We start from the raw sequence: 15,204 nt of genomic DNA, 5'->3' as shown, positions 1-15,204 counted from the left end.
AATCGTACAAAACATGTTTCTGCATACGGCGAAAGCATTTATATGCAATTGACAGCATTTGAATAACCTAAAAATAATGGGCGTGTCCACTTCCAGGTTTCAACAACGAACTTGCCCAGATGTGTACGTGATGACGTTTCATAAGCTCACGCGAGGGCACGCACGGACAACTTAAAGTATCTCGAAGCGGCTCTGTTGTGTCTCCTAAAGTTCTCCTTTCCTCCCTGACCGCACAGAGTCATACCCGTGTTGTTGCGGGAGGCTGCGTCCGTCCGTGGCGCTCGTTAATTCCGCAGCGGAGTGTCCGCGGCAGCTTTTAAAGCCGCAGCACGTGTTAGCCGCGACTGTTTAGCTTAACGGCTAGCACGCGGAAAGCGGGTGGGAGGAGACCCAAAACAAGCCGCTGCGAAGCCTCGTCCCACCGGGTTCTCCTGCATCATAACTGCTGCGAAGCCCCGCCGAGGAACATGTCAGCTGCGAAGCACGAGGCGAGGAAACGAGGCAAGAAGCGCTTCGGGGCCGGCCAGCACAAGCGGTGGAAGGGCTGCCGGGAGCTGGAGGTCGGCATGGAGGGAATCCTCATCACGTGCAACATGAACGAGAGGAAATGCACCGCGGAGGCCTTCAATTTGCTCAACGAGTACGCGGACGGCTTGTTCGGGCCCGAGAAGGTGAGCACCGTTACAGATGGTTTCAATCAATGAGCTCCCGGCAGTTATTCTGGTGTGTCTTGCACGAAACAATGCAAATGTCTTGAAGCGCCAGACTGCTCTGCTTTTATTCACGCTTGGGCGAAGGTGCACGTTTCATTTGTTTTTCTTGCAGAGCAATTGGATATTGTGAGTGTTACTGCGAAGTATAACTTGTGCAGCCTTAAAATAAATTATTTCGACTGAACTTTCTTATGTAGATGTTTAAAATATTGCCACAAAAATTATCACATCAGTCTGTATAACTGTAATAGCTCTTACACAGTGAAATGTACAAAGTATTCCATACACCAAATTAACCATGATATGAAGTTGTACTGTGACAAAGGTGGCAAAATGTCACTGTCAAATATTGTATCACAATCATTTGGAATTTGAGCCGATTCTCAACGTCAAAGTTGCTCATGCCCGTACTTGCGTTCCTGATATGAACTTGACAAGTTCTTGAAGTTTGGATTCCTCGTGAAGTCTAAACTACTAAAGTTTTTATTAGAGGGACAGGTAATTGGTGGCGAAGTGAGCGAGAGGACATGGTTTGGTGCTTATGAAGGAGAAATTACAGCCATGTAGAGAAAAGGATGCTGAGGATGGAGCTGCCAGTCAAGAAAGGAGGTAAGACTGTGAGGTTTCGTTGAGGAGAGGGGACACAGAAGGTGTTGGAAGAAGATGATCCGATGGGGAAAGTGCCAAAAGAAGAAACGATTTCTGCAGGATGGGTATCTTGGATGTTTCTTTTGGTAACACGGAACACAATGCAGCACGAAGGAGCAACTCAGCTTTGTAATTGTATCCACATGTTCATGCCTTGTAGCTATACTGCATTAATTGAATTAAAACGGTCTTCTCTGCTCCCGTGGAGAGTGGACCCAACTGAGGAAGCACAGATGAGAGTAAAAGTACTTTTTAAAAATCTGTTACTTTAAAAAAAAAAAAACGTCAATGCTATATAGCTGATTTACACAATTGGAGTAGGTTTCTCGCGGCCGATATGATTGACCTGTGTTTCCTCGTGTGTGGAGGCGGCACAGTCGGCCACTGGAGGAGCTGGTTACCCCCCCCCCCCCCCCCCCCCCCCCCCGTGTTGTGGTTTTCCGTGATGGATCTCAACCTGGCTCAGATGCTCTTCTGGCCCACCTCCTCGACAGACTCCAGGTGGAACTCCGAGACCTTTTTAACCAGTCTGTTCATCCCTGTCTGCCCCCACCCCCCCGAGAAGACCCATGCGTAGAAGATTGCCGATGCCACCGCCTTGTCTCAGAATGTCTCTCGTGGAATGTCTTAATGTACTCGCTCAACAAGCGAGAGTTTGGACCTTCCTCGCGCAACCCGCCTTGTTGTCGGCCCAGGTTAGTAGTAACCCTGTGTAACTCACAGCTGCAGGATAATGCCGGGAGCAGCAGCGAAGAAGAGGACGCTGAAGAAGAAGACGTTGATGTTGCGTTGAAGAAGGAGGTGGCGCAGCTGCAAGCGTCGGGAGCCAAACGGGAGCGGCGCTTCCAGGCTCTGGACAGCGGCGCCAACAACGTCATCTTCATCCGAACTCTGAACCTGGGTCAGGATTTTTTTTAACCGCAGTCCTGGTTATTTGTGCTTTAGTGTGTCGCCCCCTTTGTTGTTGTTGGTAAAGACCCTTTTCCTTTTTTTTTTGTCTCTTAGAATCGGACAAACTGGTTCATCACATCCTGTCTGATCTCCATGCCACCAAGAAGAAGAAGTCTCGCGTGATCCTCCGAATGCTGCCAGTGAGGAACTCTTCAGAAATAAAATCGAATCTCAAACTCTTTGCGTTCTCCTGCTGACATTGTGCGTCTTCACTCAGGTAACAGGAACGTGTAAAGCCTTCCAGGAAGACATCGTGAAGTACCTGACCACATTCCTGGAGCCTTGGTTCAAAGTGCCAAACTGTGCCACCTACCAGATCGCCTTCAAGGCGCGCAACAGCAGCCACAACAAGAGAGACGACATCATCAAAGCCGTGGCGGGTAGGTCTGTGTGACGTCACCGGACGCCGTGGCGCCTAAACTCGTCACTGAGGGGGAAACCCGATGCGTCCTTTTTTTTTTTTTTTTATTTCAGGCCTCGTGGGGAAGCTGAACCCCAAAAACAAGGTGGACTTGACGAACCCGGAGCTGACGGTCATCGTGGAGGTCATCAAGGCAGTGTGCTGCCTCAGCGTGGTGAAGGACTATACGCTGTACCGGAAGTACAACGTCCAGGAGGTGGTGAAGGAAGACGCCCCCCAGACAAAGACTGACACAGACGCGACAAAGCAGGGGCAGAAAGACGACGCTGGAAACGGTGAGAAGAGGAAGGACGACAACGGCCAGGACGACGACGGCGACGCCCCCCACGAGGAGAAGGAGGCGGAGCAGAGTGAGGGTGGAGGGGAGTAGGAGCACAGGTTTCAAGAAAACAATGTTAGTGAGACGTTTTGTTTTTTTTAAGTTGCTTTTTATTGTGGTGATTTTGTTGTAAATTAATTGATAAATTAAGTTGTTAGAATTCAGTCAACTTTTTTTTTTTTTACAATAAATATTCAAAAACACACCCAACAATACCCAGCGAGTTCAGACGCTGTTTTAAACGTATGAAAAATAACATACAAAATGTCGTGAATTCATATTTTATCACAAACATGAACATGAACATGTTTGATTATGATACCGAGACATTTTATTATGTCACGTACTTATTTTGAGTTCGATGGCAGCGACTTCTCAAAAGCGTTTTGCAATATTTTCTCATGTTGCATCCATCTACTACTTTGATACCCAGTTACCCTAATATGATGCTGCTTTTCATTCCAAATTCAAAAAAACAAGGGGTTGCTTTTTTTTGCAGAAAATGGTGAAATGTCTTGATTTCAACATCTGTACTGTTGGGGAATAAACTCATGTTGGTGAGCTTTATGTATCATTGCATTACGCTTTTAACACTGCCTCATTTGTTTGGAAACCAGTGTTGTGCTTTCACTGTTATTTCCATATCCTTTTCTCTGTGATTTAAAAGAACTCCACTTCAGCATTGTGCAGTCTTTTTTTTTTTTTTTTCAGATGAATTAGAATTAGAATTGCCTTTAATTTTACTGATGTTTTTCCGAAAAGAATAAGTGCAGTTTTGCTCAGGTGAACAGGTTTGTCATATTGGGTGTGTTTCTGCATTTTGTAACTTTCCTGAACTCGGTCAGAAAATAAAACTTTGACTGATTTCATTCAGTGAGAACTTCCTTTGGTGGTCTTTTTATATTTTTTAATTGACTGGCATAACTGGAGATGTTAAAATACTTGACATGTTTATTTAATCAAGCTGATTTAACTCAAGCACAAGCAAATGTGGTCACTTATTTGGCAATTATATTTAAACTCCACAAGATAAAGTTTACTTGCATCTACTGCTGGCTTTAATTGCTGTCATTTAATTGCTCACATTTCTCAAAGTTGTGAAATGTGCCTGGAAGGTCTTGTTTATTATTAATGAATTGGACCCATACATAAATATGCATTTTTGTAGAGTATTAATAGCTCCAATAGGTAAATGTTTAATCTTTCTAAACAGAGGTGTGGCTCACTCTTGACTCCTGGATTATGAGATCATTTGTATGAGGATTATTTGATTTAGTGGAAGAAGGCTGTCGAAGGTTGTCGTTCCTCGTGTTGTCCACGTGGTGGCAGTGGTCACACAACTTTCCCCTCTTCCCAACCCAACGTCGCTGTGGATTGTTATAAAATATTGGATTGGTTAATGTGGTGCATCTTTTGATCAATAGGAAATACCTCACGTCCTTTCTATGCACCAGCACATCCGTGGAAAGTAGTTTTGGAACGTTTCTAATGATGGACTTGTATATAATTTATTATTGCCCATATAGAAAAAGTATTGAAGGTTTCCCCCCCCCCCCCCCTCTCTCTTACTGTGATTTCTGGAATTAAAGCATTTAAATACTACAAAATGTATATTTTATAATTTTGAAGGATTTGTGGGTTGATTCCATACAGCTTAATGAATTTGACCACAGTACTCTTAAACATGCTTGTATAAGACGCTTTCATATGATGAAATATGTTCATTACATGTGATTTTGCATGTCAAAATCAAACATATGTCACCATTTCCAGTAGAGCTGTACGATATGAGGTAAGTATTGTGAAAGTAATTCCATTTACAATCAAAACAAACATTTACACAGATGATGTTAAGGCATTTGTGTGTGGATATTTGTTCTAAATAACAGTGTTGTTTCCCTTGCATCCAATTTACACAGGTCACATCACATTTCAAAAGCTGAGCAGTTTTTTTTCTGGTTGCAGTCATTTTTATTTATGATAATTTTTTTCACGGCCGCTATCACTCGATTAAAACATTTTAATTAGTTAATCGCTCAATTGTATTTATTTCAATAAAAATATTTCACAGCCCTACTTTTCCATTTGAAATCTTGTTAATTTGCCTAAATGTTATGTGAAAGCTACGCCATACTCGACTGAGTACTGCTGTCTTCGTACTATATAAAGTATGGTATGAATAAAGTATGACTTCTCAAAAGCATAAAGGATACGCTTGAAAACTTGTATTCGTTTCAGGTGTGCTTCGTTTTACTCACACGCACTTTTACTTTTATTATGATTATTTTTATTTATTTATAACATTCATTATATCATATTTATAGAATGTAATTTCAAGATGAATGCATCAATCAGGTGTACTGACTGTGGAAAAGATGCTTTGACGTTCTCTCATCAGTCTCATCTCAGAAGACGACAAAAGGCTTATCGAAAAGAGAACATAAGTCACAAATCTGTAAGTCTGTCGTCCAGCCTTCCTCTAAAGCTCAGGAACGGTTTCATGGCTCGTCTTTTAAAGTTATTAGCAGGATTATCTGGTCGTGTTTATAGATTTGTGGGTAGACACAACAGAGCTGAAGCTGCTGCAGTATAACAAGGAGTTTGGATACAGTGCAGTGATGGTAATTAATCATAATAAGGAGCTGCAGTTCATGTTCTCCATCTCTGTCACGTACGCGTGCGCACACACGCACACACACACGCACACTCACACGCACACACACACGCACACACGTATGCATTAAGGGATTTCTGTCTCTGCTCATTACACTTGAGCTGAACTGCTGCAGTGACCCATCGGTCGTTATCTCCGCCGCATTCTGCTAAAACTCACAAATTGTGTTGCCACGGGCTCCCAGATGCCCCAGTTGGTGAGACCTGCTGACAGGCTTGTAGCTCAAGGGGGGGAGATGAGGAGGAGGAGGAGGAGGAGGAGGAGGAGGAAGAGGAGAAGGAGGAGGAGAACTGGAGATCTTCAGTCTATATGTATTTTATTATTACAATACCAATTAGACTGTGCAAACAGGCTACATAATGACTCTCACACGGCGGTGGGTAATAACGACCTGTTGTGTCAGGTGAAATTCTCATTTGCAGCAGTAATACAGATTTTTTTTCTTTTTTTTTTTTTTTGGCTACATGATTTTTTTTGTTGCAAAGAAACGTTCTTAAAATGAGTGTGGAATGAGGAACCGAAAAAAATAATCTAAATCAAGAGAACATTTACAGTCCAAATGATGTGATGTGTGTCACTATTGGAAGAAAATAAAGCCTCTGATGTTATAATTGCCCCCAAGGTCATGTTTAATTAAACCCTCTGTGGGCTCCAAATCCTACTGTTTTCCAGACAACGACATACAGAGCACGCTCAGGACTCTGCACTCACTACGGTTTAAATGTCACGGGCCTGTGAAACAATCCACATCCACAGGCGCATGTGCACACAGTCCCCCGAGTCAGGATTAGCATCCATTGCTGTGGCTCCATATCTGACCTTTATGAGTTCCTAAGTAGAGCTCTCCGGGGTCTCATTTGTCTCACTTTACCTGAACAATGGCCTCAGCCCCATCTCACCACCGTGGCTTTCTTTCGCTCTCACTGCAGAACGAAGAAGCGTGAGCACTGAAGTGTTGAGCATTGCAGGTTTAATTTTGATTAAAAACAACACAAAGTCTCTAAAATCTGAGTGTTAATACTTACACGTGGCGTTTTTGCCATATGTAATGTTGTAATCAACAGACGTTAATTCAGCAGTCCGAGGGTTGTTCTTCCAAGCATCTTCCATTGTGTTTTGGGAGCTTGACTGTATGTAAAGGCAGTATACACACTCTGAACAGGCCACCAGCTCATCACAGGACACAAATGGAGAAAACATAAAGAAATATAGTCATATAATCTCACAATTTCACGTTCAGACATTTCTGAAAACAATTGTATGTAAAAGATTTGTCTAACTTTGAAGGCTGGTCCTTGTTATTGATGATAACAGGCTAGTTTTAAAATTGGATGTTTATTTGTTCATCTTCAAATATTATATTAAGAGTTTTTAAAAAAATCACACATTTATTGAAATTTAACATTCACTATCGAAGAATAATACAAAAGTCTATAAGGACGTCACTTCCGCAATATTTAGACTAAAACATTTGTTAGTGTCCATTAAGGAAAGAACACAAAAATGAACAAACCAATGATATTTCAATGAAAATATGTAACAGCAAGTTGAATAGGAAGGTTCAAACATGTGCTTGGTAGAAAATAATTGCATTTCATGGTTGTCTGTGTGGTTGTCTGGTGTGAGATAAAGGGTCTGCTGGGGCTGCAAAAAGTTGTTTAAATGAGGGTAACACAGCTTCTAAAGTTATATATAGAAAGTAGTTTTGAAACAAATACAAAAAAAACGTTTCAATTACAATTTAGGATGATAAATACTTCGCTATTTAGCGGTTATTGTATCTGAATTCAGTGGTTTCATTCCTCTTTCCCAGCATTTTTAGACAATCTTGCCATTTTAGAATAAAATAGAATACAATAGAATACAATAGAATATAATAGAAATTATGTATTAATCCCAGAAGGAAAGTCCTTTAATATCAAATTTGACAGGACCTAAATTTAAAAAAGTGCTTTTATGACGTTAGATTATTCTTGAAGAAATCCAGTGTAATTCACCTTTTTTATTTAAGTATTTCAGTTATTCATACTAAAATGTATCCCAAGGAACAGCTTTACTGGATGCGTACATACTCTTGTGGGACTTGCAATGTTGTGATGAACTAAGTTCTACAACTTGTTTTTCTTTAAGAGTAAGTGACATAATTCCATGTTAGAGAGTCTGAACAATGGAGGCAAATGGAAAGCAGTGCAAGCTCTCACCAAATCCAGCCAAAACTTTTTTTTCTTTTCCAAACATACATTTTCTTTGTTTTTATTGTCCTTCAGCTTCTGATTCCAGACGCTGTTGAGATCACAATCACAAAAATAGGGACACTGTATTTGTATTCTGCTTCTTCGATGGAACTGATGGAAAAACCTACAGTTACCTCTCCGTTGGGTTGATGTTGCTTTCCTTGCATTCTTGATTAGTCCAAGCATCGGTGTGTAGCAGGACATCTGCTACACACAGACATTGCACAGGTACAACGAAATTAAATGACAATTCTTGTGGTTCACAGTAAAATCTATAAATACACAGGGAAAACTGCTAATATATATGAGCCAATGAAAACTATAAATACTCTATAAAAACACACAAAAAAAACAAATAGCATGGCAGCCAACGACTAACTTGGTGTTTGGTGTTTTTGAAGAGTCGAGTGCCAGGTTGTCGAGGGAGCAGCAGGTAGTGAGGTTCAGGAGCTCCTCTTTGTAGGCCGACTCATTCTTGCGAATCTGCCCCACCACAGTGATATCGTCTGCAAATTTAACAAGGATGCTGTTGTTGTGGATCGATGTGCAGTCGTGGGTGTACAGGGTGCATAGCATTGGGGCTTAGTACACAGCCTTGGAGGGCTCCAGTGCTCACAGTCTTGTGAATGTGCCCACCACTGTGTGAGAAGCGGCGTATTGTAAGCGAGTTAGTTTAATTCTATATTGTTTCCTGCTGGCACACTGTCACATTCCACATTGTTAGCTGGGATTGGATGAAGTGTGTCCAAACAATTGCTGTTTGCGTGACTGTCAGACCTCTTGGAGCTCTTTTGTGTCTTTTTTCTTCTTTTTTTTTCCACGCACGTTAATTATAATTTCCACGAGACTGTATTCAGGCTAAAGTGATGAGAGATAATGAAGAAGACATGCTGTACACACCAAACAGTGGACAGATACTCGTGGCACTTCTCCAAGTTTTCCTTAAGCACTTTGCGGAGGAGGTGGCGGTATATTTCCTGTTAATGTGAAATTAGTTTTCCTAATACCTGGGATAAAGTTATTTGAATTTAAATTAGTTTATGTGATTGGCACGTGGTTGAGAGAGCAGATTAGGAAGCTGCGGCCTGAGAAAGTGACCACAGAGTTGAACCAATGTGCATGGCTGCAGCAAGGGAAAGCAATTACAAGCCCAGCCAAAGTGATATTTTACCACACAGCTATTGTATAATAAAGACACTATTCGGCCCATCCCCTGTAGGTATGTGTCAGTTTATAGCTTTTCCAGACGCCTTGTCTTTTGTCAGAGTTGTGTATTGTCAATGGATGCATCCAATAATTTGCTTATTTATTTATGCGCATTGTCACACTGGCTGTGGTGTGTTTTGGAGGACATCTATTTCCCTGAGAGATTGTGTTTGTGCAGTGTGTGTTGTGCGCGCGTGTGTTTGCCGGCTGTGTGAATGGGGTTCAGTAATGAGAAATGCTTATCAACCTTCTACAGCCTGTCAGCTCGTTGCCATTAGCCGCTACTCCACCAATCCTACAGGTAGACCAAGAGTCCTCATGTCGATTCCAACTATTTTCTATTCGTCCCGGCACAAGAGCAGCAATCAGCAGGCGGATTTAGCCAATTGGGCCAAGAGAGAGAAGGGGGGGGGGGGGGGGGGTGCTTTCATGGAATCTATTCATGGTGGGGAAATTAGTTTTCTAAATACCTGGTATGAAGTTGTTGTTTGAATGTAAATGTATGCTTATAGGATTGGTATGTGGATAAGAGAAGGGAGGCTGAGAAACAGGAGAGTCGGAACAACGACAAATTTGGGAGCAGCTACTCTCCTCCACACACACACACACACACACACACACACACACACACACACACACACACACACACACACACACACACACACACACACACACACACACACACACACACACACACACACACACACACACACACACACACACACACACACACACACACACACACACACACACACACTTGCAGTTCTCATCAGTTGCATAATCCTTGCTGTGGGTGCTTTCCATATCATTGGGTTGCTGTCGCGGTGGAGAGACGCATTTGAGCCTAATGCTAACAAGAACCTTGACAATTAGTTCGACAGCAGAGGCTGTGTGAGGGCAGAGAGGCAGCAGGGCAGCAGGCAGAGAGAAGATGTGAATAGAAAGCCGAGAGGGGGGGAAAAAAAAGTAAGGACAGAAGGCATTAGCCGGACATTAGTAGTGTGACTTGAAAAGATTTGATTACATTTACTTCTCTAAGTAATCTGTGCTCAACAAGACATAGATCAGGCCAGTTTCATTAATGAGTCTTATTTGATTTAGCTTTCAGTCAGTCACAGAAAGTCTGTCGAAATTCCATTCGCACACAGCAAGCGACACAGCTCGTTCCTTTTAAAATAAACATATTTTATTAATCCCTTCCTTTTTTTTCTGCACTGACCCATCCTATTTATAGGATGCAGAGGTGCAGCCACATTACAGTGCTCCAAATCCCAAGTTCACTTCGCTAGCCTTTTAAAGAGACCAACAACAAATGTGTGTGTTTCAGGTTAATCATTAGAACGTTTTGAGTCCTATATCTGACTCCATTAAAAGACAGCGCTCCAGAGAAGTGGAAAGTTATTATAAAAACCTTACAAAAACATATGGATGGATGGATGGATGGATGGATTGCGAACTAACAATACACGTATTCACAGATGGCACTAGGTATAAAATACACCAATCAGCTTAAGACACTCAGAAAGTAGAAAATTAGCCTCGGGATACATATATTCAGAATATTCACAAAAAAATGGTAGTAGATTTAAATAAATGATCCAACTGAGGTGATTAGAAAATGCTGTTTCTGATGGTGTCTTCCTGATGAAGTCTTATGTGGATTCACAACACATTGGTTGCATTGAAAGCATATTGTCTTGTAAGTTGTAAATTGAAACTATATTTGTCCATGGGGTTCCCTAAATTGTTCAAATTGATGTATTAATTATACCTCTTTTAGTAAGTTTCTCATGTCATCGTTTAGTTACCAATGCAGAATCAGTTCCTAATGATTGAAATTTATACAAAGCCCTCATAAGTAGTAACTGCTGTTTTTTGCTTCTAAAAGTAATTTGAACATGTTATTAAGCATTTTTGACAGCGTTGTATTTTAACATGATGCATTGTATGTTGAGCATTCATAATTAAGCCTGCTGAATAGAAAAATCACTTCTGAATTTTAAGTGTGATTTTTGTCTGTATGTTTTCTCAAAGACCTCCTGTGGGTGTCCCATTACAGTGTGCCAATGATGCCGGGCTGCTTTCTCCTGGGGAGTTATTCTCTTTCAATGTGAGTTATACATGAAAAGAAAAAACCTCACCTCACTGGACTCCAAACCTTCTAATGTGTTTTCTTTTCCAAACTTCACTGTGTCTGTGGCTATGTTTTCTACTGCTTCTTGCAAAGCAACTGTTATGTAAATATAGTAAACTGTATGTGAAAAATCATTTTGTGGCTGTACTAAGCTGATTGGCTTGGTTCTGGTTGCTGGTTCATTGGTGTTGGATGAACGCGGCTCATTCTCTTGCTAATTATGTGTGTTTTTTGGTGGGAGATCATCGTGGATTGGATACCAGCTGCCACAGAGGATTCAGGGTGCGACAGTGAAACATGTATATGTGATTCTCAGGCAGATGACAGTCAGACAGAAGGGCTCCCCAAAGAGGACATACAACTTTTAACAGGATTGGAAATGGTACCCGACCAGCTGTAAGAGGTAAAGGGATGAGAGTCGAAGTAGGAGGAAGGAGGGGCAGTAAGCCCAACAACAAGGAAGGAGAATCGTCCGACCAGTCTGAGCGAGGAATTAACTGTTGTTTCGCCACAAAGTTGACCAACAAAGCACTTGCGGTTGCCGCAGCAGCTCAGCGAGGTGGAGAGGACGGATGAAACAAACGCGGAAGAAAAGGAAGCGAGCTCTGGGAGTGAATGAAGCTGTTAAACACATCATCAAACGCTGCGGGCTCAGCGGGGGGCCCCGGGATACACCCGTCTGAGAGATGGGTGGTGTGGGTGTGTGCATGCGTGTGCGTATAGTTTCGTATTGGCCTAATAAACCTTCCATCTGCAGGGAGAGGCGAGCAGTGGTTGTGGGGAGCGCAGGGTGGGGTGGTGGTGGGGCTTACAGCACTCTCTACGCTCCATATTTACGCCCCTTTCAAATGCACCGACCGACAGATACACAGTCCAGCCCAGAGGTCCTTTGATGCTTGTCGATACCGCTGCGTGGTGATGTCATACGGCGGGGAGCGACGGAGGGGGGCCGAGATCAAAGCAGAGAGGGAGGGATGAAGACGCAGGAGAGGATATCCAAGACAACAACGGGACAAAGATGGCGACTGCTTCTGCAATGGGACGTCAACTGGCGTCCAGACCTCCGGACCGCCAAGGGGAAGCTGGGCCGGGCAGCCGGCGTGTTCACCACCCTCGCTTTAACAGGATGACCACTAGCATGACACACTGGACCCACCGAGCCAACCTCCGCCATCACTACCACCGGGCTAGCACGGTAAGCTCTCCGTCTACTTTAGCCTTTCCTCCGCTGCCGTTAAACTATCAAAACCCTCAACACCGCGATGTGCGGTTACCATCACGCCATCCAAAGTATTTATCAGGAGTTGCCATTCTTTCTAATAACACATTTTCTTCCCATTTTCTTTCTCAGTCTCAGCTCTTTCATCATGGTCTTTTGGCTGTTAATATAGGCCTCTCTTTGCCATCAAAGGCAGCACATCAATTGCCTTGACTCCCAAGTGTATGTGTGAGGGTGAAAGAGAGAAAGGGAGAGAGGAGAAAAAAAGAAGAACACCATGTATCAAAGATCAAGGCTCGCTTTCATGCTTGTTTTTGGCCTGAGTTGGGTTTTTGCTTCCCATCATCTTCCATCGGTCCTTTTTTTCTCCCCGCTCTGGGGGATGCAGATGCTCTCGGAAGTCCGGCGATGATTTCTTCCCCCCCCCTTAAAAAAAATCTCGCAGGTCCAAATTTCCTTGTTCGCTTAAAGATGAAATCAGATGCTTTTGTGAAGATGAGAAATGGAAGCAACGCTTTTTTTTTTTTACTTCAGTTCTTTTTCTTTGGGAATATTCGGTAGCTCACAGGCTACAGGGCCACAGCTCTACCCCAATGATGACAATACGTGAAACAATATTTGAATAAGCAGCAGGAGGGCAGCCAGCTAATCCACTGTGGCTAATCCAGTATTGGTGCAGGCCATATTGGTAGCTCAAGTATTCAAGCCCATCACAATACGCATCAGCAGGACGCCATGGCAGATATACTGACACTCCTACCACAGGCATGGCTGGGAAAGGCCAGCAAGTGGATGGATAGGGAGGATGAATGATAGAGAGATGGACTGATATTGATACCATATTGTTTATTTAATCATTTTTTTCAGAGCGCAGATGAGTGGCCCGATTGAGGTATTTCAATAAAAACAGAAAATATTCTGTAATTAAGACCGGTATCAATAGAAAGTGATGAACATATGTTTCAACGCTCGCCATCTTCCACGTCTCACTGACAATGCTTCTGTTTATGTTTATATGAATAATCTCTTCACAGTCCAGTCTTAAATGTTGATATTGGCCAAATCATTGCAGATAAAACATCATGAATAGCAGGTCCTGCAATACAAGATTCGTTCTATCCTTTATTTTGGAGCTTTTATCGTAACCAAACAAAACACTTGTCTCCAATTAATTTTGTTAAAGATCTGCGATCTGTTTCTCTTTCAAGAGGTATATAATGAAGATTTCACTCTCTGTGAGTATCTAAATAGGTCTTTGTGCCTGGAGGCCCCCAAGAGATAAGCCTGTTTCTGACAGGCCCCCTTACAGACGCCTAAATCTGCTGTGGCAGCTGGAACAAAGGGGACCGCTGAGCTGGACCAGTACGCTGACAAAAAGCTCCGTCTCGGTAGTCCGAGGGAACTGCCTCAATTTAACAATTAATAAACGACTCTTGTCTTCACTGGAAATTGTGGTTTATATTAAACTCTTGACTGACTTGGTCTTTTTTTTATTGAAATAGCAAAAATATATTAACCTTCTACAAATTGCTAAAGAAGTCTTGTAGGTCATTCGTGGATCGGTGACGCAGTCAGTTATCAGTGCAGATTTAAGTTTTCGGTTCATCATATTCTAGTTATATTGCCAGAGCTTACGACACACAATGCAAAACACTCCACATGGTGGCTTTGCATATTTTGTAAGACTCAATCGAAAGATGAGATTTTTCACATGAATTCAAATCTTGCTATAATTGCTAATGCTTATTGAAGATTGTGTTTAAAACCTACCGGTTTGTCCATAATCACACTACATATCCTGAGGATTTGATCTCTTTATTTTGACCATTTCATGGCTCAGTAGTAAAAATATAAGACATCAATGACATACAGTATGTGACTTAATTTTCTTTGTTTCTGGTATTGTGCAATCTGTAAACAAGCTTCAATTTCATCAACACTTACTCTCCCAGTTTTAAAAATAAAAATCTCAAATCAGCTGTGATGTGAGAGGAACGTGATGTGACTGATTCAGCTGAGATCCTGCGCTAAATGGAACAGAGCGTCTGAGCAGAACAGCTGTGTGATGCTTTTCAAAAGCACCGTCTGTTTGATCAGCTATCCCTGATGATAGATACCTAGTGTCCTTCATGTTCCTCCCACTCTGGCAGATGTTCGATCGCAACACTTTGTCACTCACACTGGTAGTAATGAGAATAAGGTGAACACAAGAATGTCTTTTTTTTGGTGATTTCACTTTGTATTGTTAAAGCCTGTCCTCTTGAGAGCAAAAGTCAACAGCACTAAAACACAATAGATGTTTTAACTAGGTTATAATCAACTTAAACATTATTTTTGGAATGGAAGGAGAAACAAGAGGAAATGATGCAGCCAGTGCGTTGAATATTTACAATCTATGGCATTGTGCTGGTTTGTTTTTGTGAGGATTTAAACCGACACCCATGCAGAGACTTAGATTTTAATGAGCCTTTACTCATCTATGGATGTTGTACACATGGAAATATTAAATGGATTAAGGCAGGTCATCATGCACCATGTAAACGTAGATATTGCAACATGTAGGGGGTATTGTGGTTAGACTTAGACTTTATTTTCCTTTTAGAGTCACATCAAATTGTAATTTCGGAGCAATGGCTCAGCACAGCAGGGATACTGACAGAAACAATAAAAACCAGCCCCTGATGA

At 42.1% G+C, this 15,204-nt stretch overlaps 1 protein-coding gene across 1 annotated transcript; it reads left to right on the top strand.

Annotated features, from left to right (window-relative positions):
- Nucleotides 1–165: 165 nt before the first annotated feature.
- On the top strand, nt 166–3,887 carry thumpd1 (THUMP domain containing 1). The gene is made up of 5 exons (XM_080520800.1): nt 166–671; nt 2,085–2,262; nt 2,367–2,452; nt 2,530–2,692; nt 2,787–3,887. The coding sequence occupies exons 1-5, from the start codon at nt 468–470 to the stop codon at nt 3,101–3,103; spliced, it is 948 nt and encodes a 315-aa protein (XP_080376926.1). The 5' UTR covers nt 166–467; the 3' UTR covers nt 3,104–3,887.
- The last annotated feature ends 11,317 nt before the right edge of the window (nt 3,888–15,204 follow it).

The sequence above is a fragment of the Blennius ocellaris genome, assembly GCF_963422515.1.
Source record: "Blennius ocellaris genome assembly, chromosome: 3".
NCBI classification, from domain to species: Eukaryota; Metazoa; Chordata; class Actinopteri; order Blenniiformes; family Blenniidae; genus Blennius; species Blennius ocellaris.
Note: the sequence above shows the minus strand (reverse complement) of the source record. Positions and strands in the feature narration are given on the sequence as shown.

Coding starts and splice junctions, on each gene's coding strand:
- thumpd1 (XM_080520800.1), top strand. CDS start 468: ATGTCAGCTGCGAAGCACGAGGCGAGGAAACGAGGCAAGAAGCGCTTC. Junction 672..2,084: donor GCTTGTTCGGGCCCGAGAAG/GTGAGCACCGTT, acceptor TGTAACTCACAG/CTGCAGGATAATGCCGGGAG. Junction 2,263..2,366: donor CATCCGAACTCTGAACCTGG/GTCAGGATTTTT, acceptor TTTGTCTCTTAG/AATCGGACAAACTGGTTCAT.